Source organism: Heteronotia binoei, chromosome 21 (assembly GCF_032191835.1).
Source record: "Heteronotia binoei isolate CCM8104 ecotype False Entrance Well chromosome 21, APGP_CSIRO_Hbin_v1, whole genome shotgun sequence".
Lineage (NCBI taxonomy): Eukaryota > Metazoa > Chordata > Lepidosauria > Squamata > Gekkonidae > Heteronotia > Heteronotia binoei.
Window position 1 is genome coordinate 94895137 of NC_083243.1, and position 22679 is coordinate 94917815.

The 22679-nt window shown below is 46.2% G+C and overlaps 1 protein-coding gene across 1 annotated transcript in view; it reads right to left on the reverse strand.

Annotated features, from left to right (window-relative positions):
• Positions 1 to 617: 617 nt before the first annotated feature.
• CSTPP1 (centriolar satellite-associated tubulin polyglutamylase complex regulator 1) overlaps positions 618 to 22679 on the reverse strand; it is a 299503-nt gene continuing 277441 nt past the window's right edge. Inside the window, exons 7-9 of the mRNA XM_060261685.1 lie at positions 8787 to 8896; positions 2552 to 2615; positions 618 to 1981 (exon numbers count right to left, since the gene is read on the reverse strand). Coding sequence (XP_060117668.1) covers positions 1801 to 1981; positions 2552 to 2615; positions 8787 to 8896 — 355 coding nt within the window. The 3' untranslated portion in view covers positions 618 to 1800. The remainder of the gene's footprint in view (positions 1982 to 2551; positions 2616 to 8786; positions 8897 to 22679) is intronic.

The following is a 22679-nucleotide window of genomic DNA, read 5'->3' on the forward strand; positions in this document are numbered from 1 at the left end:
CTCCTGTGGCAGTGAATTCCGTGTGTTAATCACCCTTTAGGTGAAGAAGTACTTCCTTTTATCCGTTCTAACTCAACTGCTCAGCAATTTCATTGAGTGTCCATGAGTTCTTGTATTGTGAGAAACGGAGAAAAGTGCTTCTTTCTTTACCGTCTCTATCCCATGCATAATCTTGTAAACCTCTATCATGTCACCCCGCAGTCGACGTTTCTCCAAGCTAAAGAGCCCCAAGCGTTTTAACCTTTCTTCATAGGGAAAGTGTTCCAACCCTTTAATCATTCTGGCTGCCCTTTTCTGCACTTTTCCCAATGCTATAGTATCTTTTTTGAGGTGCAGTGACCAGAATTGTATACAGTATTCCAAATGAGGCCACACCATTGATTTAAACAGGGCATTATGATACTGGCTGATTTGTTTTCAGTTCCCTTTGTAATAATACCCAGTTTAGCATTGGCCCTTTTTATTGCAGTTACACGCTATCTTGACATTTTCAGTGAGTTATCTCCCAGAACCCCAAGATCTCTCTCTTGGTCAGTCTCTGCCAGTTCACACCCCATCAACAACCTCTCTCAAGTATCTTTGGTACTTATTTCCATAACCTAAGTACAGTACTGAAGAGCAGTGCAGCAAAGTCTTTATTAGGTTCTGATAGTCACAAATTGCAATTTATTCATGTCATGAATATACCTCAAATTCTCCTCCTGTGTTCAGCCCCAATTCTCCTGCCCCATTCCCTCAAGGTGCAATGTTTGAAGGTTCCCTGCTTTAGCAGGCTTTTGCTCTTAACTCTGGCATCTGAATTTGGGGCATCTTAACACATTGGGTCTTCTTGTACCTGGGATACTGACTGCAAGGCTAGATGGTTTACACCTTTCTAACCCTATTAACTTAAATGGACTTAAAAGAGTGTAGCTGTGTTTAGAAATGCACTATGAACAACAGTTTAAATTTGATTTGGAACACTGGTTAATGGGAAAGAAAGAAACCCAGTTTGGTGAAGCATCCAGATTTGGGCCAGGGCTGTATGTGAAGAGAGAGAGGAAGAAATGTACAAGCCTGAGAACATCACCTACAAATAGTGGTTTGTCATCTCCAAATGTCATCATTAGGATTTTGTTCCCTCAAAATTACCTTGTGGAAGGCGAGGTTGCTGATACTACTATACTTGTCCTGGGTTACAGATAGTATTTTCTAAATTATGATCATGAGATATATTTAAGTTCACAGTTACAGTAGGTAATGGTTTCCTGTGTTGTTCTAAGGTGGGGCCAGTAAGAACAACTGAAAAAGAGTCTTTCCACAATGGTCACAAAGTGTATAATTCCTTAACTGGGCAATTTACTAATATGGCACCGCTTCTAATTCACACTTAGGTCTTGGTGGAAATTAGGATATCCATCTAGGAAACACATACAGCTTTCCAACACAAAGTATAACAAGCTAAGGGGGATCAAAGTGCCATCTGTTTGCAAGTTTAATATTCTATAATACTTCACTTGCTGAGGGATGAAAATAACTCCTTCAAAAGGGTATATGTGTGTTCCTTATTTGCCACTAGAGGACAGTATACTCCTGCAAATGAATCTCACCTCTCATTGCCTCTCCAGAATGGGAGCAGAACGGTTAGAACAGGGTTGGTCAGTGCTGCTAACACATGAATACACATGCACTGTACTGTATATATAGTAAGAAACCAATTAGGTACAAAGATGGCCCAGAGGTGCAAAAATGCTGATTCTCATGCGTCTCACTGCCTTCAGTTATAAAACTATGGACATGAGCTGGTGCTTCAGCCTTCTATTAATTCTCAGAAGAATCTGTCTCCTCTGTGGAGCCATCACTTTCAGCATCCATTTTCCGGCGGTGGTAGAGAGGCCTCCATGGGGAACTGAGCCTAGGAGACTGGCGGGAAGGCAGATTTCCAGTATCCCCACTGGAGATGGAAGAACTGGAAATGGACAGCCCGGAGACTTGGGCTATGCTGAAAAAGAGGAGAGAATGTAAAGTGGCTTACCTTAATAGCAGAAATCCCCTCCTTCCCATGACCAAATAAGTGAAAGTGATTTTGTGACTAAATTCCCACCTCTAACTAGACTTCTGGAAAAGGCAGATAGACCTTGGCTGTATTCCTTTTGTCTTATCATCTAGTAAAAGCAAAAATAATCAAAGGGCTTTCTTTGATAGCTGCTTCCATTGCTGCAGTGTAAGCAGAGAGTACTTAAAACCACCAACAACTGCCTACTGCTATCCCATGGGCTCTTTTCCAGCTCCTGCTGCTCAGTGAGGCTTCTTCCAGAAAACTTCCATGTGAATAAGTGGGGATGAGGAACAGTTATTTGAACTTTCTTCATGGACCACAAAGTTGTTCCCTCTTTTTGTGGACATTTACTTTATTGCCCATATTTTTGTGTAAACAAGCTCTCTTTTGCTGCTTTTACTACCCTTCTCTGCCATACAGCAATTGCAAAGAGGTAACCTGCACTATTTTGTTTTGGAGGCACATGCAAGAAGAGGTATTGCTGTCCTAATTCACACTGTTAATTAAACTTACAGTTTCTCTAGTTCTTGATCCATAAGGGGGTCAAGTAGGAGCTCTGCTTTATCTGGAAGAGCACCTGCAATGGACAACAATAACAGAGAAAGAGTTGGATTGATGTTTGTGCAAGAAGATCATCTAGCTGTGGTAATAATTTGACAGCTTTGTGTTAGCAGAAGCTGATCAGCTTAAGTCCAGAGGGGCAGCTTATGTGGTAGCAAAACAAAACAGGAGTCGACAGGCACTCCAAGGAGTTTATGCCAGCATAAGCTTTTGTGCATCAGAAGTGAACTCCCAATTTATGAAAGCCTATCATGGAATAAATCGTTACTTTTTAAAAGTGCCACTAGAGTCCTGTTCATTTATCTCTCCCAAGAGAATGTACAAATTAAAGGAGAAGCAGTTGAGCTCATGCTGAAAATGTAGCTATATCAGCACAGGGTATTCCTTTGACAATATTGTAGCGAAGTGATGCTGGGTCACATCTTCAAAGAACAAAAGTCACCCTTTGGGTGAAGTACTTCCTTTTATACGTTTTAACCTGACTGCTCAGCAATTTCATCGAATGCCCACGAGTTCTTGTATTGTGAGAAAGGGAGAAAAGTACTTCTTTCTCTACTTTCTCCATCCCATGCATTATCTTGTAAACCTCTATCATGTCACCCCGCAGTCGACGTTTCTTCAAGCTAAAGAGCCCCAAGCGTTTCAACCTTTCTTCATAGGGAAAGTGTTCAAGCCCTTTAATCATTCTCGTTGCCCTTTTCTGGACTTTCTCCAATGCTGAGATTCTTGGCCCCAATGTGCATTACTTTGCACTTGGCCACATTGAACCTCATCTGCCGCGTTGACGCCCACTCAACAGATCCCTTTAGAGTGCCTCACAATCCTCTCTGGTTCTCACCACCCTGAACAATTTAGTGTCATCTGCAAACTTGGCCACTTCACTGCTTACTCCCAGCTCCAGATCATTAATGAACAAGTTAAAGAGCCTGGGACCCAGTACTGAGCCCTGCAGCACCCCACTGCTTACCGTCCTCCACTGTGAAGACTGTCCATTTATACTCACTCTCTGTTTCCTATTAATTAGCCAGTTTTTGATCCACAAGAGGACCTGTCCTTTTACTCCATGACTCTTGAGCTTACTAAGGAGCCTTTGATGAGGAACTTTATCAAAAGCTTTCTGGAAGTCAAGGTAAATAACATCTATTGAGTCCCCTTTGTCCACATGTTTGTTCACCCCCTCAAAGAACTGTAACAGGTTAGTGAGGCAAGATCTTCCCTTACAGAACCCATGCTGAGTATTCCTCAATAACGTGTTCATCAGTGTGCCTACTAATTCTGAAACCTTGATAATGGTTTCTACCAACTTTCCCGGTATTGAAGTCAGACTGACTGGCCTGTAATTTCCCAGATCTCCTCTGGAACCCTTTTTAAAGATGGGGGTGACATTTGCTACCTTCCAGTCCTCAGGAACAGAGGCAGATTTCAATGAAAGATTACATACTTTTGTCAGGAGATTCACAAGTTCAACTTTCTTTCAGATTGATGCTTCTGCAGGAACCAAGTTCAGCAATCACAGCAAGAGATCATGTCTGCAAATAGTTCTGGCTATAAGGGGCCTTCTTGATTGCATTCAAAACCAGGGTATCAGGTACATGCCTCTGTTTACATATTATGTAAGGTGAAGTGCACAGATCTTAACAGCAGCTAAAACAAAGCAGGCAACTTTCTACAATTGCAGGATTTGGCTTTGCGTGCAAATCTGCTTTTTAGAATGGGATGCATGTACAATATGGTGCTCTGTAGAAATGTCTGCATGCAACAACGGGGGCTTTCCTTGTAGCTCTTTTCCCATTAGAAGCTACATCAAACAGATGGCCAGCACTGCGCTATCTAATCCAGGGAGCAACAGCTGCTTGGCTCTGACAGTATTTTTCCTACAACAAGCAAAAGATCTGTGGTGAAAAAGATTCTTGCGTCTTCTGTCCCAAGCTGTATACTCAGTTGTATTAACAGGTTTTCTTGATGCATGCTGTTTTATCAGTTGCAGCAAAGGGGTACCTGTAGCTGCTGTCACCTAAGTGCTGTTTTTATATTACTGGATTGTTGCACTAAAATTACTTCTCTGTTGGAATTAGCCCAAATCCCACATGTGATGTGGATAAATCACTGCATGTTTGTTAGCATATTTACACATATGTAGACCTGGATGGTGCAGGCTAGCCCAGTCTCATCAGATCTTAGAAGCTAAGCAGGGCTGGCCCTGGTCAGGACTTGGATGGGAGACTCTGAAGGAATCTGAGCCAGGCAATGGGAAACCACCTCTGTTCATCTCTTGCCTGGCAGCTGCAACTTCACAACTCCCACCACCACCACCAAAGACCTGTCACTGGTTAAAATCTCCACACTGGAATGGTGCAATTTCCTACATGTAGGAATTTTGTATTGTTTAAAGCAGCCCTGCATGTTTGGTCTTGAAAGGTTATCCTTGTGAGAGAAAACACATACTTTGTTTTTTTATAATTCAAGTCTGGCCTCTAGTAGACAAGAGTAGCCAACTCAGGCTTGTTCTAGGACAATACCTCAGCTGTGCACAAAAGGTGATGGCTGTTCCCTCTGAGCAAAACCCTGGGCCTACCCTGACTCTCCTGCTCCCTTGCTTTGGAGCTCTAAAAAGCATGAGGCACTTTGGTGCCTGAGGAAGGGTGACGAAGTCTCTTTCCTCTTCTTTTATAAAAACATCTGTAGGCTTCCTTATCCGTCTCTCTCCTTCCCCACATTCTCACAAATAACTTAGGAAACCCCATCATCACCCCCACCCATGGTCCTTGTAAGCCTCCAGATTCCAGTGGGCTACAACTGCTTACCTGCCAATGCCTCATCCTGCCCCCCCTCAGGTTTCTTTGTTCCCTTGCCTAGGGTTCCCACTGCCATGACCCTTTATAACTCCAGGCCCTCTCTTGCTTCCTCCCCCTAGAATCCTAAAGTTGGAAGGTACCTCCAGGGTCATTTAGTCCAACCCCCAGCACAATGCAGGAAATTCACAAATACCTCCTTCAGATGCATACATCCCCAGCAGTAACCCCTGCTTCGTGCCCGGAAGATGATAAAAACCTTCAGGATCCCTTGTCAAACTGGTCTGAAGAACAAAATGTTTCCTGACCAAAGTGGCAATCAGCATTTCCCTGCATATGTAAGAAAGGGCCACAAGAAACAAGCACTGGTGCAACCCTTCCTGCTCTCGTTCTCATGATCTGCCTAATTCAAAGAATCAGCATTGCTGTCAGATGGCCATCTAGCAAGGAAGGAGAGCCCACCATGTCCCAAGGAAGCCTGTTCCACTGAGAAACTGTTCCAACTGTCAGGAAGTTCTTCCTAATGTTTAGCTGGAAATTCTTTTGATTTGATTTCAACTTGTTGGTTTTGGTCCAACCTTCTGGGGCAACAGAAGACAATTCTGCATTATCGTCTATATGACAGCCCTTCAAGTACTTGAAGATGGTGATCATATCACCTCTCAGCTGCCTCCTCTCCAGGCTAAACAATACCCAGTTCCTTCAACCCTTCCTCATGGGACATGGTCTCCAGACTCCTCACTATCCTCATCGCCCTCCTCTGGACATGTTCCAGCTTGTCTATGCCCTTCCTAAACTGTGGTGCCCCAAACTGAACACAATACTCCAGATGAGGTCTAACCAGAGCAGAGTAAAGCAATACCATCGCATGATCTGGACATTGATCTGGAAATAGAGAATCTGTGTATTTCCCCTAGTAGCTAAGACAGAAGGGCTTGAGCAAAGGTTTTGAACTCATCTGGACCCTGGAAGTCTGTGGTTCACAGCTGAGGCATTTCACTACCATACAGCAGCCCAGCATTTGAATACTACCGAAGAAACCAGGTATTCCAGTGCCCCCAGCATGATGCCATAGAAGCCTGAGCACTGAAAAATGCTTTTATGTACTGCCAGCCTTCCATGGCTTCAATTAGATGAACTCAGCCAAAGGCTGGGCTTGTTTCTACATTTACAGAAAGGTCTCTGGGGTGCTCCAATCTCTTGGGAGAGTTGGTAAACAACACTTAGAGGATTGGTGAATCAATATTGACACAGGAGTTAGGCTGGGCGTTGCAATCTGCCTGACAAACTCATCAGCTGTGTTCTAATCCCCGGCTCTCTTTAAAGCAGGGCTGCTGCTGCTGCTATGGTGCTACTGCCTTTTCAAGGCCCCTGCGAGACTAGAGGGAGTGCGGGCCCCTTACAGAAAGCTCTTTCTTTCTCTGAAACTCTCACCCAGGACTGCCCTTGCTGCAGGGCTCCGGGAAGCCTGTCATCCCCTGCAGACCAAAGCCTATTCAAATCACCCTGTGTGCACAGAAGATGAAAAGACACCAGGATAAGAATCCTGCTTTCCTTGCCAAGATGATAGCACCTGTTAGACTTGTGGCTGCTGCCCCTCCCTGTACGAGGCCTTGGCAGGAGGCCAGGGGACAGGACTTCCTTAATGGAAGGGAAAACCCATGCACTTTGTACATGACACAATGGAGATGAAGGGCAGGGCTCCCTCAGCCCATCTGTTTTCTCTGCACCTTGCTGGATGTGGATTGTGTAGAGCCAGGAAGAAAGCCTGGCTGGGTGCAATCCAGGCATCAACTTCCCCGGTGAATGCACTACTGTCTAAGCCTGTTTGCAGAGGGGATTGCAAGCTTGTATTCATGTCCCTTTGATATATAATCCCTGTGCTGCTGGGTAAACAGCCCTGCACCAGGAGAGCATTAGCAGCTCAAACCATCAGCAGGGACTGGGGCACGGGAAGGGGACTGCTGATCTGTGCTATGGCATAGCCTTCTGTATAGCAGCAGCAGTCAGCTCAGGCAGGGACAGATGACTTTCCAGCCACGGAACAAGCAGGAACTTGAGGGTAGCCTGCAATGTCTAAAGACCATGTAAGTCCTACACATTCAAATCCTCACCCAAAGACAGCACCTCCAGCAAGCTCCAGTAATATGTCACTGAAATAATTCCACACTCTACATTCAGTGGTGCATATCTGTTTGTAGTGGTGCTAGTAACAGCTGGAAGTGTTCCTTCCCAGCATGTCTTTGTTTGTATGCTGGTTTCTGTAGCCAGTCACTGATCCTTGATGAGCATACTTAGAGGAGTGGGCTCTTCCGACCTCCTCTTTGTGAAGTTCATGTACTGTAGGCTTAGGTTTTAGGTCTTTATGTTTGCTCTTCAAATACTGAATCTATATCTAAAATTTCTGGGCTGATTTCTATGCAGTGCTAGCATAAGCAGCTAGCAGAAGTGGACTTTTCTAATTTGCCCCTTTCTCCAAAAGCCACCTGCAAGCCTTAAAAATAAATCTTGAGGTCTGGGAGACTTGCACAGCTGAAAAGAGGTCCGCCAACCTTCAGCACTGCCTTTCTGCCACTGGAGGAGAGGGAGAAATCCAAGTCTGGCAGCCTCTGAAAGGAATTCAGGCCTTAATATGTGGTGCAGTTTTATGAACCCAGAAGGAATTAAGACAACAGCTTTAATCCACTGGAGAGTTTCTACAGACAGAAGGATTTCTACCCAAGGAGTGCAACTTCCTTGCTTCTCCTCTCCTCTTCCCCAAACAGCCCCTCAAACGCTGCTCCTGCCCCCGGGCACAGCATTTCAAGGAGTGTTTGGGGCTGTATCAGGAGCTGAAAGTTGTAATCCATTGGTGGCAAATGTTTCATCTGCTAAAACACTCCACTGGCTCCAAACTGATTTCTGGCACTTTTGATTTTTTGTGTTTTGCTGCAGAATGTGGTAACTCTTGACTGCATCATCTAAAGTTTGCTCTGCTAAAGTTCTGCCTCTGCTGTAACCTTTACTTTTAAAAAATTAACACTATTTAACACATGGACTCAAGGCAGATTAACTGAGTGAGTCAATACAATTGACAGGATGGAAAATTCAGTAAACAATGCACTAAGATTGGGGTTGTAGAACCAACCAGGAATCGAAAAACAGAACTGAAACAAAGCATAAGTATTAACATGGCACATTAAATGATGTAAAAGCAAGTTATAGGCAGTAGTATAAATTACAGTCTCTAATAATTAATCCAAGTAATTTTGTGACTCATTTAGTACAGTGCAGTCCTATTCATTGCCTGGATAGAAAAGCCCTCTTGTGGGGCTTTGGTCTGGCTTTACAAAGGCACGTTTCTCAGGGGTCATGATTCCCTGCATTATGTCAAACCACAAGATTGGTTTCTTTACCAAGGGCTCTGTTGATCCCATGATGCTTTGTAAGAGCCATCAGAAATTCATAGAAGGTCAGTCTCTGCACACTGCTCAGAACTTCCTTGACAATAGCAGATGGGGGGCAGCTAGGGAAACAAACAGAATACAGGAAAAATAAAGCATCATGAATGCCAGCATATCATATTATTTTAGCCCCTCATGGAAGGTCCTGCCTGAATCAGTTCCAGCTTTGTAACCTGCACTTGTCTTCCTAAGTTATGCAAAAAGAGCTAAGGCATGTAGTGTCTTTTTTGCTCATACCCTTAAGCTGTTCATAAGAACATAAGGGAAGCAATGTTGGATCAGGCCAATGGCCCATCCAGTTTAACACTGTGTCACACAGTGGCCAAAAAACCCAGCTGCTATCAGGAGGTCCACCAGTAGTGCCAGGACACTAGAAGCTCTCCCACTGTGCCCCCCCCCCCAAATTACCAAGAATACAGAGCATCACTGCCCCTGACATAGAGTTTCATAGAGGAGAGCCAGTTTGGTGTAGTGGTTAAGTGTGTGGACTCTTATCTGGGAGAACCAGGTTTGATTCCCCACTCCTCCACTTGCACCTGCTAGCATGGCCTTGGGTCAGCCATAGCTCTGGCAGAGGTTGTCCTTGAAAGGGCAGCTGCTGTGAGAGCCCTCTCCAGCCCCACCCACCTCACAGGGTGTCTGTTGTGGGGGAGGAAGGTAAAGGAGATTGTGAGCCGCTCTGAGACTCTTCGGAGTGGAGGGCGGGATATAAATCCAATATCTTCTTCTTCTTCAACAATATGCTGTGGCTAATAGTCACTGATGGACCTCTGCTCCATATGTTTATCCAATCCCCTCTTGAAGCTGGCTATGCTTGCAGCCGCCACCAGCTCCAGAGGCAGTGAATTCCATGTGTTAATCATCCTTTGGGTGAAGAAGTATTTCCTTTCATCCGTTCTAACCCAACTGCTCAGCAATTTCATTGAATGTCCACGAGTTCTTGTATTGTGAGAAAGGGAGAAAAGGACTTCTTTCTCTACTTTCTCTATCCCATGCATAATCTTGTAAACCTCTTATCATGTCACCCCTCAGTTGACGTTTCTCCAAGATAAAGAATCCCAAACGTTTTAACCTTTCTTCAGAGGGAAAGTGTTCCAACCCTTTAATCATTCTGGCTCCCCTTTTTTTGTACTTTTTCCAGTGCAATAGTATCTTTTTTGAGGTGCAGTGACCAGAATTGTACACAGTATTCCAAATGAGGCCACGCCATCAATTTACAGGGGCATTTTGATACTGGCTGATTTGTTTTCAGTTCCCTTTCTAATAATTCCCAGCATGGTGTTGGCCTTTTTTATTGTAGTTGCACACTGTCTCAACATTTTCAGTGAGTTATCTACCACGACCCCAAGATCTCTCTCTTGGTCAGCCTCCGCCAGTTCATACCTCATCACCTTGTATTTATAGTTAGGATTGTTGGCCCTAATGTGCATTACTTTGCACTTGGCCATGTTGAACCTCATTTGCCACGTTGACACCCACTCGCCCAGCCTCGACGGATCCCTTTGCAGTGCCTCACAATCCTCTCTGGTTCTCACCACCCTGGACAATTCAGTGTCATCTGCAAATTTAGCCACTTCATTGCTTACTCCCAACTCCACATAATTAATGAACAAGTTAAAAAGCATGGGACCCAGTACTGAGCGCTGCGGTACCCCACTGCTTACCACCCTCCATGGAGAAAATTGCCCATTTATACTCACTCTCTTTCCTATTAATTAGCCAGTTTTTGATCCACAAGAGGACTTGTCCTTTTACTCTATGACTCTCGAGCTTTCTAAGGAGCCTTTGATGAGGAACTTATCAAAAGCTTTCTGGAAATCAAGGTAAACAACATCTATTGGGTCCCCTTTGTCCACATGTTTGTTCACCCCCTCAAATAACTCTAATAGGTTAGTGAGGCAAGATCTTCCCTTACAGAACCCATGCTGAGTCTTCCTCAATAACTTGTGTTCATCAATGTGCCTACTCATTCTCTCTTTGATAACGGTTTCCACCAACTTTTCCAGTATTGAAGTCAGACTGACTGGCGTGTAATTTCCCGGACCTCCTCTGGAACGCTTTTTAAAGATGGGGGTGACATTTGCTACCTTCCAGTCCTCAGGAACGGAGGCAGATTTCAGTTAAAGGTTACATATTTTTGTCAGGAGATCTACAAGTTCACCTTTGAGTTCTTTCAGAACTCTTGGCTGTATGCCATCTCCACCTGGTGACTTATCAGTTTTTAATTTGTCTGTTGTAGGACCTCCTCTCTTGTCATCTCAATCTAACTCCTGAAATCAGTGGTTCTGGAGTGGGCAAACACTTCTCATCTTCCACAGTGAAGACAGATGCAAAAAATGCATTCTCAGCCATTTCCCTATCCTCCTTCAGTAATCCTTTTACCCCTTGGTCATCCAAGGGCTCCACTGCCTCCTTGGCTGGTTTCCTGCTTCAAATATATTTGAAGAAATTTTTATTGTTGGTCTTTATGTTTTTTGCAATATGCTCCTCATAGCCCCTTTTTGCCTGCATGATCACAGACTTGCATTTGATTTGTCACAGCCTGTGTTCCCTTTATTAACCTCACTTAGACTAGCTTTCCACCATTAAAGGAATCCTTCTTACCTTTTACAGCTTCTATTACTTTGTTTGTTAACCATGCAGGCTTTTTAAAATACCTATTTGTGCCTTTCCTGACTTGTAGTATATATTTTATCTGTGCTTCTAGGATTGCGGTTTAAATAGCCTCCAAGCTTTCCCAAGGGTTTTGACTGCATTTACTTTTTCTTTCAGTTTCCTTTTAACATGCTTCATCTCAGAGAATTTACATCTTTTCAAGTTAAAAGTGGTTGTGTTGCTCTTTTTGGGCAACTCCCTATTTATACAAATGGTGAAATTAACAACATTATGGTCACTGCTCCCAAGCGGTGCAATCACTTTTACATCTCTCACCATGTCTTGGGCATTACTTAGGACCAAGTTCAGGATCACCCCACCCGTGGTAGGTTCTATGACCATCTGCTCCATAGCCCAGTCACTGAGAGTGTGTCTAGAAACTCAATCTCTTTCTCCCAACTTGAACACATATTGACCCAATCAGTCTGTGCGTAGTTAGAATCACTTATAGTGACACAGTTTTTAATTTTAGCCACTATCTTTTGATCCAGTGGGCAATAACAAACTCACAGAGCTAAACTTCCTTTTGGGCCCACTATTTCGACCCAAAGCATTTATAGAAGGGAATCTAATTATCTGACCTTCTCAGTCTTACTGGACTGTATACCCTCTTTGACATACAGAGCCATCCCACCTCCAACCCTTCCCTCCCTATCCTTCCGATATAATTTATATCCAGGAATCACCATGTCCCACTGATTCTTCTCATTCCACCAAATTTCAGAAATACCTACAATGTCTATATTTCCCCCCAACACTAAGCATTCCAACTCCCTGATTTTATCTTGGACACTTGTAGTATTTGTATATAAACATCTATAATTTTCCAGGCAAGTCAGGCCCGCAACCTTCCTCCTCCTGCCTCAAGACCTTGCCAGGCAGTCCACACTGTTTGTCACTGTCTCAGTGGACAACTCTAATTCATTGTCCTGTAGAAAAGTAACAGCTAACCCTTAATCTCTTTGAGATGAATCATTCCGAACCAGAGACATTTCATCTCCTGTCAGCTTTCCCCCAAGTTTCAGTTTAAAAACTACTCTACCTCCTTTTAAATTTTAAGCACCAGCAGCCTGGTTCCCTCTTGGGACACTTAAGTGTAGACCGTCTCTTGTTCCAAAAAGCATCCCAGTGCCTAACAAACTTGAACCCTTCCTCCCTACACCATCGTCTCATCCAAGCATTGGGACTCCTAATTTGCTCCTGTCTCTGTGGCCCTGCACGTGGAACAGGTAGCACTTCTGAGAAGGCTACCTTGGAGGTACCGGCCTTGAGCCTCTTTCCTAGCAGCCTAAATTTTTCCTCCAGGACCTCACAACTGCATTTCACTACATCGTTGGTGCTGACATGTACTACGACCACTGGATCCTCCCCAGCACTGTCTATCAGCCTATCTACAACATGCGCAATGTCCACTACTTTCGCACCAGGCAGGCAAGTCACCATACAGTCAGTATATGGTTTTGCCACTCAGCTATCTATTTGCCTTGGTATCGAATCACCAACTACCAAGAGCCCCCTGCCTCCTTGCCCAGGAATAGTTCCTTGGCATGAAAGGATACCCGCTCACCTACTGAAGAAGTCCCTTCTGAGGGCATAGTCCACTTAGCATGGTGCCCTGTTTCCTCTCAACCCTCATGCTCCCTTGTAGCAATAGGGCTGCCGTTTTCAGAGTGGGACACATCTAACACGTCCCTGAGAATCATTTCTGAGTGCCTCTCTGACTATCTCTGCTTCTCCAGGTCAGCCACCTCGGCGTCAAGGGTGCGAACTTGTTCCCTGAGGACCAGGAGCTCCTTGCACCGAGCACACACTCAAGACTTCTGTCCAGTGGGCAGATAGTCATACATGTGACACTCAGTGCAAAGCACTGGAAAGCCCTCACTCCCCTGCTGGCAGTCTACCTTCATAATAGCTTTTTAAATATACAATCCTCCCTTTAAATCCTTTTGTATTTATGTGGCTCTCCTGGTGGAAAGTCTACTTATTGGGAACACAAGGAGACTAGGGCCCCTGCTTCCTTGTTCTTCTGGCTTCTTACAGAACCCCCCAGGCTAAGAGCCACAGGCCAAGAGCCCTTTAGCTCTCACCCTCTGGCAAGGTGCAGCCTTATCAATGCAAAGAGGGTGCATCCAGCAGTCAGCCCCAGGCAACACAGACATTCCCAATCAGCAACTGTCACCTACAGCCCACTGAAAACAAACAAACAGCAGTTCCCCAGCAACCACACAAACTCAGACTCTCTCTTCCCACAGAGTAGCACTCAGCAACTTCCCCCCAGCTGTTTAGAAAAGACAGTTAAGAAAGGCAAACACTCAGGCAAACACTTTCAGCAGCACACCTTTCCTGCTGTCTCCCAGAATCATAAAATGAGAGATGGAAGGTTCCTGTGGGCTCCCTGTCCCCTAGAAGCAGCATGGGGGGGAGTTAGAGTTGGAATGCATTGTAAGAGGAGGGATTCCATTCTTCTGACATTTCTTTCCACCAGTGGAAATTTCTTCTGGACCTAAGCTTCGAGATTACTCCAAAACTGGTCACCACAGCCTACCTTATGGCGAATCCAAGGTTTGGGAAGACCTATACCCTTATCACAGGTGTGAGTGGTCAGACTGAGGCTCCTTCACCTTACTTATGCTCAAAGGTATCATGTTGCTAAGCTCAGTCTTGGAACTGAATTAAGCTTTGCGTGAATCACATTGGCAGTGAAACTTCAGCTAACCCTGGTTAGTGCTGCACAGAAGAAGGCAGTTGTTGGCATGGACTGATGCAAAAGGGAAGTCCATAGCTATTCAACTCATATATAGGAATGTGAAATGTGATAAGTATGAATCAAGGTAAGCTCAGAATCATAAAACGAGAGATGGAAGGTTTAAACACTGCAGTCCTAGGAGTGAGAGAACTAAAGGGGACAAGAATAGAACATTTTCAGTTAGAAAATTACAAAGGGAATGACGAACACAGAAGAAATAGTTGTGCTAATAGTAAGGTGTAGTACAGGCTGTCAGGGGCTATAATGTAAATTCTGCCTGAATAATATCCATCAGACTTCATAGAGAACCTATCAATATAACCTGCATTCAAGTTCATGCCCCACCTACAGATGCTGAAGAGAAAGAAAGTGAAAGCTTTTATGCAAGTATCCTGGAAGAAATTGATCACACACCTAAACAAGCTGTGCTGATTATCATAGGTGACTGGAATGCAAAAGTAGGAAACAAAGCAGAATCAAATATTGATGAAAGATTAGGGCATGAAATGAAGCAGAAGAGTGACTCTCAGAATTCTGTGAAGACAACAATCTGTTCATTGCAAACACATGTTTCAGGCAACCAAACAGATCATTGTATACATGGTCATCATTGAATCACCAATATAGAAATCAAATAGATTACGTAATCAGAAGCATAAGATGGAGAAGCTCTATTCTCTCTGCTAAAACAAGACCAGGAGTCGATTGTGGTAGAGACCATAATATTGAAAATTAGAATAAAGCTGCAGAAAAACACCAAAGTATTCAGGATGCCAAAATACAATCTAAACAACATTCCTGAGGAGTTTAAAGACCATGTAAAGATTTGCATTGCTAAGTTCAATTGAACATGAACCAGAAGAACTATGGGCTGAAATCAGAGATACTATCAAGGAAGAATGCACAAAGACTATTCCTGTAGCCAAAAGAAAATGAAAAGCCTTGATGGATGATGGTTGAAACTCTTAAAACTGCTAAAGACAGACATGAGGCAAGAGTAAGTGTTGACAGAAACAGAATTAAAAGCCTAAATGAAGTGTTCCAGCAACTCACACATAGAGATAAAGAAAACTATTATAATAACCAGAGTAAATAAATAGAAGAGAACAACAGAAAAGGAAGAACAAGAGGTCTGTTCCACAAGATCCAAGAAATCAAAGCAGGGCCGTATCTAGAAATTTTTCCCAGGGGGGGTCCCGGGGTGGTGGTGCTGCTTATATATATATATATTTTTAAACGATTTAAAGACTGGGTCCCTTTGTGCAGCATGAAGGGCAGAGAGAAACCGGGCACATTGGTATGCTGACACACAGCCCTGCGCCCCCGCCACAGCCTGCCCAGCTGCCACCCCCTCCAGCAGCCAGCTGCAGGGGGGAAAGTGGCCAGCCTAATGCACACTTAGAGGCTGCATGGTCTGCAGCTGCCACTCCCTGCCTCCCCTTGCTGGGTCTTCGGAAGACCTGATGAGGGAAGGGAGACGGCAGGATGAACTCACTGCCAACCAGGCAAGTCTTCTCTTTGTTTGCTAGCAGGGAGAAGACTCAGTCACCAGCAACAGAGACCATGCAGCCACCCCTTCTTTCCCCACACCAGCCACCTGAGCAGAGAGGGGTTTTTAAACCCCTTCTCTGCTCAGCTGTCAGACAGGGGGAGAAGGGAGGCACAGCCTCTTGCCTTGTGGAGTCCTCTCTCTGCTAGCAAGCAGGGAGAAGACTCGGCATGGATAAGGAGGCCACACTGTCACCACCTCCCACCCCTTGGTGGGTCTTCAGAAGACCTGGTGAGGGAAGGAAGATGGCAGCCCAACCTCGTTGCTGGTTGGGCGAGTCTTCTCTCTGCTTGCTAGCAGGGACAAGACTTGGCCACCCCTTCTCTCCCCCTGCCAGCCAGCTGAGAAGAGGGTTTTTTCTTAAAGCCCTCTCTTTGCTCAACTGTCAGGCAGAAGGGGAGAGAAAGGAGACAGCACCTATTGACTCACAGAGGGAGAAGACTCAGCATGGAAAAAGGAGGCTACACTGCTGCCTCCTCCCTCCCCTCTGTTTCCCCCGCCTACCAGCTGAGTAGAAAGGGGGTTTAAACTTTAAACCCCCTCTCTGGAGTCACACAGCATGATTTCTCCCTTATGTACGCAATGGAGAAATTGTGCCACTGCTGCGGTGTGATTCCACAGTTTAAATCCCTCTCAGTTGGCAGGTGGGGGAAACAGAGGGGAGACAGCTGGGGAAGAACTGCATGGTCCACACCGGTGGCCCCAGGGTACCTTGCCCTCCCTGGGGAAGGAGAAGGATGACCGGCAAACTGGGGGGCAGGGGCACCTCTAATTCAATATGGACTGCCACCTCTACTGCCTCACTGCTGGCTACAGCCCTGGATCAAAGGGAAATTTAAAGCATGATTAGGCATGCTGCAAGATCAACATGGAAATACATTAACAGGTCAAAATGAAAAAAAAAAAAGGAACAATACACTGTAGAACTATACAGAAGAGATGGAAGAATGGAAGATTCCTTCCAAGACTAATCTTTTGAAAAAGAACCTGCATTTTTAGAAAGTGAAGTAAAAGCTGCACTCACAGCAGCTGGGAGAAACAAATCACCAGGAGCAAATGAGATATCAATAAGAGCTATTTCAAGTGACAGAAACAGAGTCCATCAAAATCTTAACAAGATTGTGCCAACAAATATGAAAAACAAAACAACGGCCCACAGAATGGAAATAATCTACATTCTGATTCTGACAAAAGGAGATGCAACTATTGGACCACAGCATTAATATCTCACATAAGTAAAGTGATGCTCAAAATCTTACAACAAAGACTGTTTACCATATATGGAACAAGAAATGTCAGAAATTCAAGTTGGGTTGAGAAAAGCAGCACTAGAGATCATATTGCAAATCTGGTGCATATGAAAGAATTTCAGAAGAAAATCCACTTGTGTCACAGATTACAGCAAAGCTTTTGACTGTATGGATCATGAAAAGCTTGGCTGGTTTTAAAAGAGATGTTTGTTCCACAGCACCTGATTGTTTTAATGTGCAACCTGTACTCTGGACAAGAGACTATTGTTAGGATAGAACAGGGGTGGCCAAACTTGCTTAATGTAAGAGTCACACAGAATGAATGTCAGATGTTTGAGAGCTGCAAGACATGAAAGTTAGATGTGGGAGGGAGGGAGGGAAGGAAGGAAGGAAGGCAGGCAACTAGATGGGGGGAGGGAGAGCTGGAAAAAAGCAACTTTATTTTTAAGTGCATTCTCCAAGCCAGCAGTGGCTTGGCGAAGTGATTTAAAGAGAGAAATGTCTTCTCCAAGCTGGCCCATGTGGCAGTGGGGGCTTCAAAGAGCCACACAATATGTGTGAAAAAAAGCCACATGTGACTCCCAAGTTGCAATTTGGCCATCCCTGGGATAGAATGTGGAGAAACACTGAATGGTTTCCAATTGGCAAAGGTATCAGACAAGAATGTATTTTATATCCCCATCTCTTCCATTTATATACAAAACACAAAGAATGCTGGGTTAGATTTAGATTAAAGCGAAGTGAAAATTGGTGGAACGTTTAACAATTTGAGATATGAAGATGTCACCACATTACTGGCAGAAGATAATGAAGACTTGAAACAACTACTGCTAAAGTTTAAAGCAGAAGTGCCAAAGTAGGATTACAGCTGAACATCAAGATGACAAAAATAATGACTACTGGGGAATTATACAACTTCAAGGCTGACATGGAAGAAATAGAAATTGTTCACGGTTTTTTATTCCTTGGTTCCATCATCAACCAAAGCGGAGACTGCAACCAAGAAATGAGAAGAAAACTGAGAGTGGGAAGGGCAGCCATGAAGGAGCTAGAAAAGATGATTAAGTATAGGGATGTGTCACCGGTAACCCAGATCAAATGAATTCATGCCATGGTATTCCCCATTACTAGTTATGGATGTGAAAGTTGGACAATTAAGAAAGCTGATAGGAAGAAAGTTGATTCATTTGAAATGTGGTGTTGGAGAAGTGTTTTACAGATACCATGGACTACCAGAAAGACAAATAAGTGGGTTCAAGACCAAATCAACTATAAAGAGAGGGGAAGAGAAAATAACCCAACCAAGCAAAAAACCTCCAAAGGCAGTTTAGAGTACTAGTAAGGTGGCAAAAGTTAAAAACATCAATAGTTATAGACAAAAGTACACGTTTATTACACAGAACCTTGTAGGGGTCAAAATGAAGCCTCATAAAACCATGATTGTGACAAAGATTATTTTATGAGACTTCATTTGAGCAAAGTTTTTACATGTTTTTGTAATAAACAAATGTACTTTTGTCTATAACCAGGCCTCATTTTGGCAGGAGCGGAGCTCTGGAATTTCTAAATTTTATTGTGCTCTTTCTTTCTTAATATTCATTCATAGGGTCGCCATAAGTCTGAAGCAACTTGATGGCACTTAACACACATGCAAGCTGCCTTGAGTGCCACAGGTAAAAAGGTGGCTAATAAAACTTTTAAATAAATAATATCTAAGGATCTGGAGTTCAGAATGTGCTGGCTGCTGCTATGGAAAAACCAAGGCAGACTTTGTGATAGCCCAAGAATACATCCTTGCTGCATAGAGCAGCTGGGCCACCATTTTTGGCATGCAAATCAAAACTTGCCTGTGCCACTTTCAGAAAGCAAAAGAACAGCACGGGGTCAGGTCTAGGGCTCTCTCACCCCCATGCTTAGGTGAAAGACAGGTTGCTTACCTGTAACTGTAGATCTTCAAGTGGTCACCTGTGCATTCACACTCATGGGATAGAGCGCCTGCACCGATCCCCGAATCGGTACCTAAAAAGCCCGGGATTTTTTCGTGCTCGGCACCAACGGGCATGCGCAGGCGTCCCAGTGCGCATGCTCGCTGGCGCCAGCGCGAGGATCCCACCAGTTCCTTCCTGACCGCTGGAAGCCCCTAATGTCAGCTTCAGGTGGAGCATGTTGTGATGGAGTATATGACCGTCCTGAGCTGACAGAAGGTCTGGTTCCACCGGAAACTGATAGAAGACCCCCCCCCCCCTCGCCAGTTGGACAGGATCGGGAACAAGTTCTGGTGAGGCCACCAGGAAGTCACCAGGATACAGCATGGTCTCTCTCTTGCGATCTTGTTGACCACCCTCATCAGTAGTGGCAGGGGTGGGAACAGATAAAGGAACCGACCTTCCCACGGGAACAGCAGACCGTCCCCCAATGACGCTGGATTTGAGCCCCCTTTGAAGCAAAAACAGAGGACACTTCTGGTTTTCGGCTATGGCAAAGACATCCACCTGAGGATACCCCCAGAGCTGAAACACGGGTTGAAGGAAGCACCACTGTAACTCCCATTCGTGCAGGGAAGCCACACCCCTGCTGAGGGAGTCTGTTTGGGACCCCTGGGAGATGCGCTGCCTTCACAAAGATGTCGTGGTCCAGGCACTCCGACCACAGATCCAGCGGCAGTACACAAAGCCATCGAGGGACTGTCCCTCCCTGTCTGTTGATGTAATGCAGGGCAGTGGTATTGTCTGTTAGCAGAGCAACAATCTTCCCCGCCACCATGGGGCGGAAAGACCGAAGAGCAAAGTGAACTGCCAGCAGTTCTAAGTAATTTATGTGGCAGTGAGTCAATTTCAAAGGCCAAGGACCCCTCCCACACACACACACAGATGGTCCATGTGGGCCCCCCAAACCCATAAAGACGCATCTGTTGTGATAGTCACAGTTGGTGCAGGTAGATGGAAGGGAGCTCCCTGACAAATGTTGTCCTTTGACTTCTACCATTGCAGTGTTTGAAGTGTCACAGGTAAAATTACAAACCTCTTTCGAGGTGAGTCCCTTAACGGGTGAAACTGATGAAGAAACCAAGGCTGTAGGCCTCTCATCCTCAGCTTCGCAAAGAGCAGCACGCTTGTAGTCGCTGCCATCAGCCCCAGCATCCGCTGCAGCTGCTGTGCCGTGCCTAGGGTGGCCAGACTGTCCCGGGCACCCGGGAATGTCCCGGTTCTGGCCCCCTATTCCCGCCTCCCGGGCTGGCTATACCGGGACCATTTAGAGGTCCCGGTTTAGCCAGCCCCGGAGGCGGTGGGCCGCGGGCGCCGGCGGGGAAGGCGGCGAGTGAGGGAGGGACCGTCCCTGCGCGTGCGCAGGGCCCCTGCACACGCGCAGGGACGCTCCCTCCCTCACTCGCCGCCTTCCCCGCCCGCGGGGCCTGGCGGCGGTGGCGGAGGCCTCTCCGCGGCCTCCGCTGGTTGCTGGTGGTCCTCCAGAGACCAGCGGAGGCCCTCCCCGGCCTCCGCAGCCGCCGCCAGCAGCACCAGCCGCCGGGAGGAGAGGCCGTCACCCGCCCTGGAAGAAGGTAAGCAGGGAGGGTGGGGGCCGAAAGCGGGGGGGGGCTGGCGGGAGGGGGCGGTCTTCCTTCCCTCCCCCCTCCTTTCCTTTCTTCCTTCCTTCCCTCCCTCCCTTCCTTCCCTCCCTCCTCCCTTCCTTTCTTCCTTCCTTCCCTCACTCCCTCCTCCCTTCCTTCCCTCCCTCCCTCCCTTCCTCCCTTCCTCCCTTCCCTCCCTCCTTATGTTCTTATGTGACACAGACTGTTGGACTGGATGGGCCACTGGCCTGATCCAACAGGGCTTCTCTTATGTTCTTATGTGACGCAGAGTGTTGGACTGGATGGGCCACTGGCCTGATCCAACAGGGCTTCTCTTATGTTCTTATGTGACGCAGAGTGTTGGACTGGATGGGCCATTGGCCTGATCCAACATGGCTTCTCTTATGTTCTTATGTGACAATACTGACTTTGGTGGACCCAAGCACTGATTCAGTGTAAGGGAGCTTTGTGTTTGTGTCTTCTGGTGCAATTTTGTTCTCAGATCCTGTATTTACTTCATCAGTATATGGGATAAGGCACTTTCTCAACTGTGCTGCATAATGCAGCCTATTTATTTTGTCCTGTTTGCTCTGTTGGCTCTATCTGCGCCACCTTCATCACTTTCGGGGTGTGGATCCCCCAGTGGGGTGGTCTCCTGACTCCCTCCGCCGGCTGTTTCTGATAGCCCTGCATCCCCTCTTTCATTTGATATGTGTCCCGTGCGGGTGCCACCCTCCCGCCGGGAGATGCCGCAAAATGAGCCCCCTTGAGGCTTATGGCGGCAGGGCTCGGGGGAAGCGAGCTAGACTGCTGTTCTTTTGAGGGGTTATAGAGTGTTTCGAGCCCGTCCCTGTGGCATCGGTCCCATCGTTGTAGGGCCCAGGGGGCCGGCGCAGCAGCCCGCTGAAGCAGCCTGTCGGTCACTTCCGGGTTCCTGTCCTGCATCTCGACCTGTGTTATTAGTGACAGGCTGCTTCGGCGGGCCGCTGCGCCGGCCCCCTGGGTCCCACAATGATGGGACCGATGCCACAGGGACGGGCTCGAAACACTCTATAACCCCTCAAAAGAACAGCAGTCTAGCTCGCTTCCCCCGAGCCCTGCCGCCTGTGATGTCACAGGAAGTGGTGTCACTTCCTGTTTCCGGCGGTGGCATGACATCACCGGAAGTGACGTCACCGGAAGTGACGTCACTTCCTGTTTCCGGGACACCCCTGCCTCCCCCCTTCCCCCCCAAGGTGTCCCTGGCTGGCCTTCAGACATTATGGTCACCCTAGCCGTGCCCCACTTTCGACTCTGCAGAAGTTCGACAAGGTTGATAATGTCCATCGCTCTCTGCTGAGGCAGAAACGCACTATGAAGGTTCGTATCCAGCAAAGCCCCTATGAACTGAACTGTCCTTGATGGAGTAAGGTGTGATTTCTCCAAATTGACCTGCAGACCCAAGGTGTTGAGAAGACGAAGAGTGATGGCAATGTGGGATGACAAACTTTCTTTCAACTCCACCACAAGGAGCCAGTCGTCGATGTATGGAAAGACAACTATCCCTTGAAGCCGGAGATGGGCAGCCACAACGCTCATCATCTTCATGAACACCCAAGAAGAAGAAGATGAAGAAGATATTGGATTTATATCCCGCCCTCCACTCTGAAGAGTCTCAGAGCGGCTCACAATCTGGACACAAGTGGACAGACCAAACGGAAGAGCCTTGAACTGGAAGTGCTGAGAATCTACTGCAAACCGAAGGAAACGTCTGAATGCAGGATGGATGCTGACGTGGAAGTATGCATCCTTGAGGTCCAGCGTTGCCATCCAATCCCCTTGGTTGATGAGGGGCAGAATCATTTGCAGAGTGGACAGTCTGAACTTCTGGTACAAAATAAATTTGTTCAGATTCCGAAGATCCATGATTGGTCTTAGACCCCCATCCCACTTGGGAACCAGGAAGTAACGAGAGTAGAAACCTCCTGACTTGGCCTCCATTGAGACCCTCTCTATGGCTTGTTTCTGTAAGAGGTTGCTCACCTCCGCCAGCAGAGGTGGGGAAGGGGGAGTGGTAATTACCACAGATTGGTTCGGA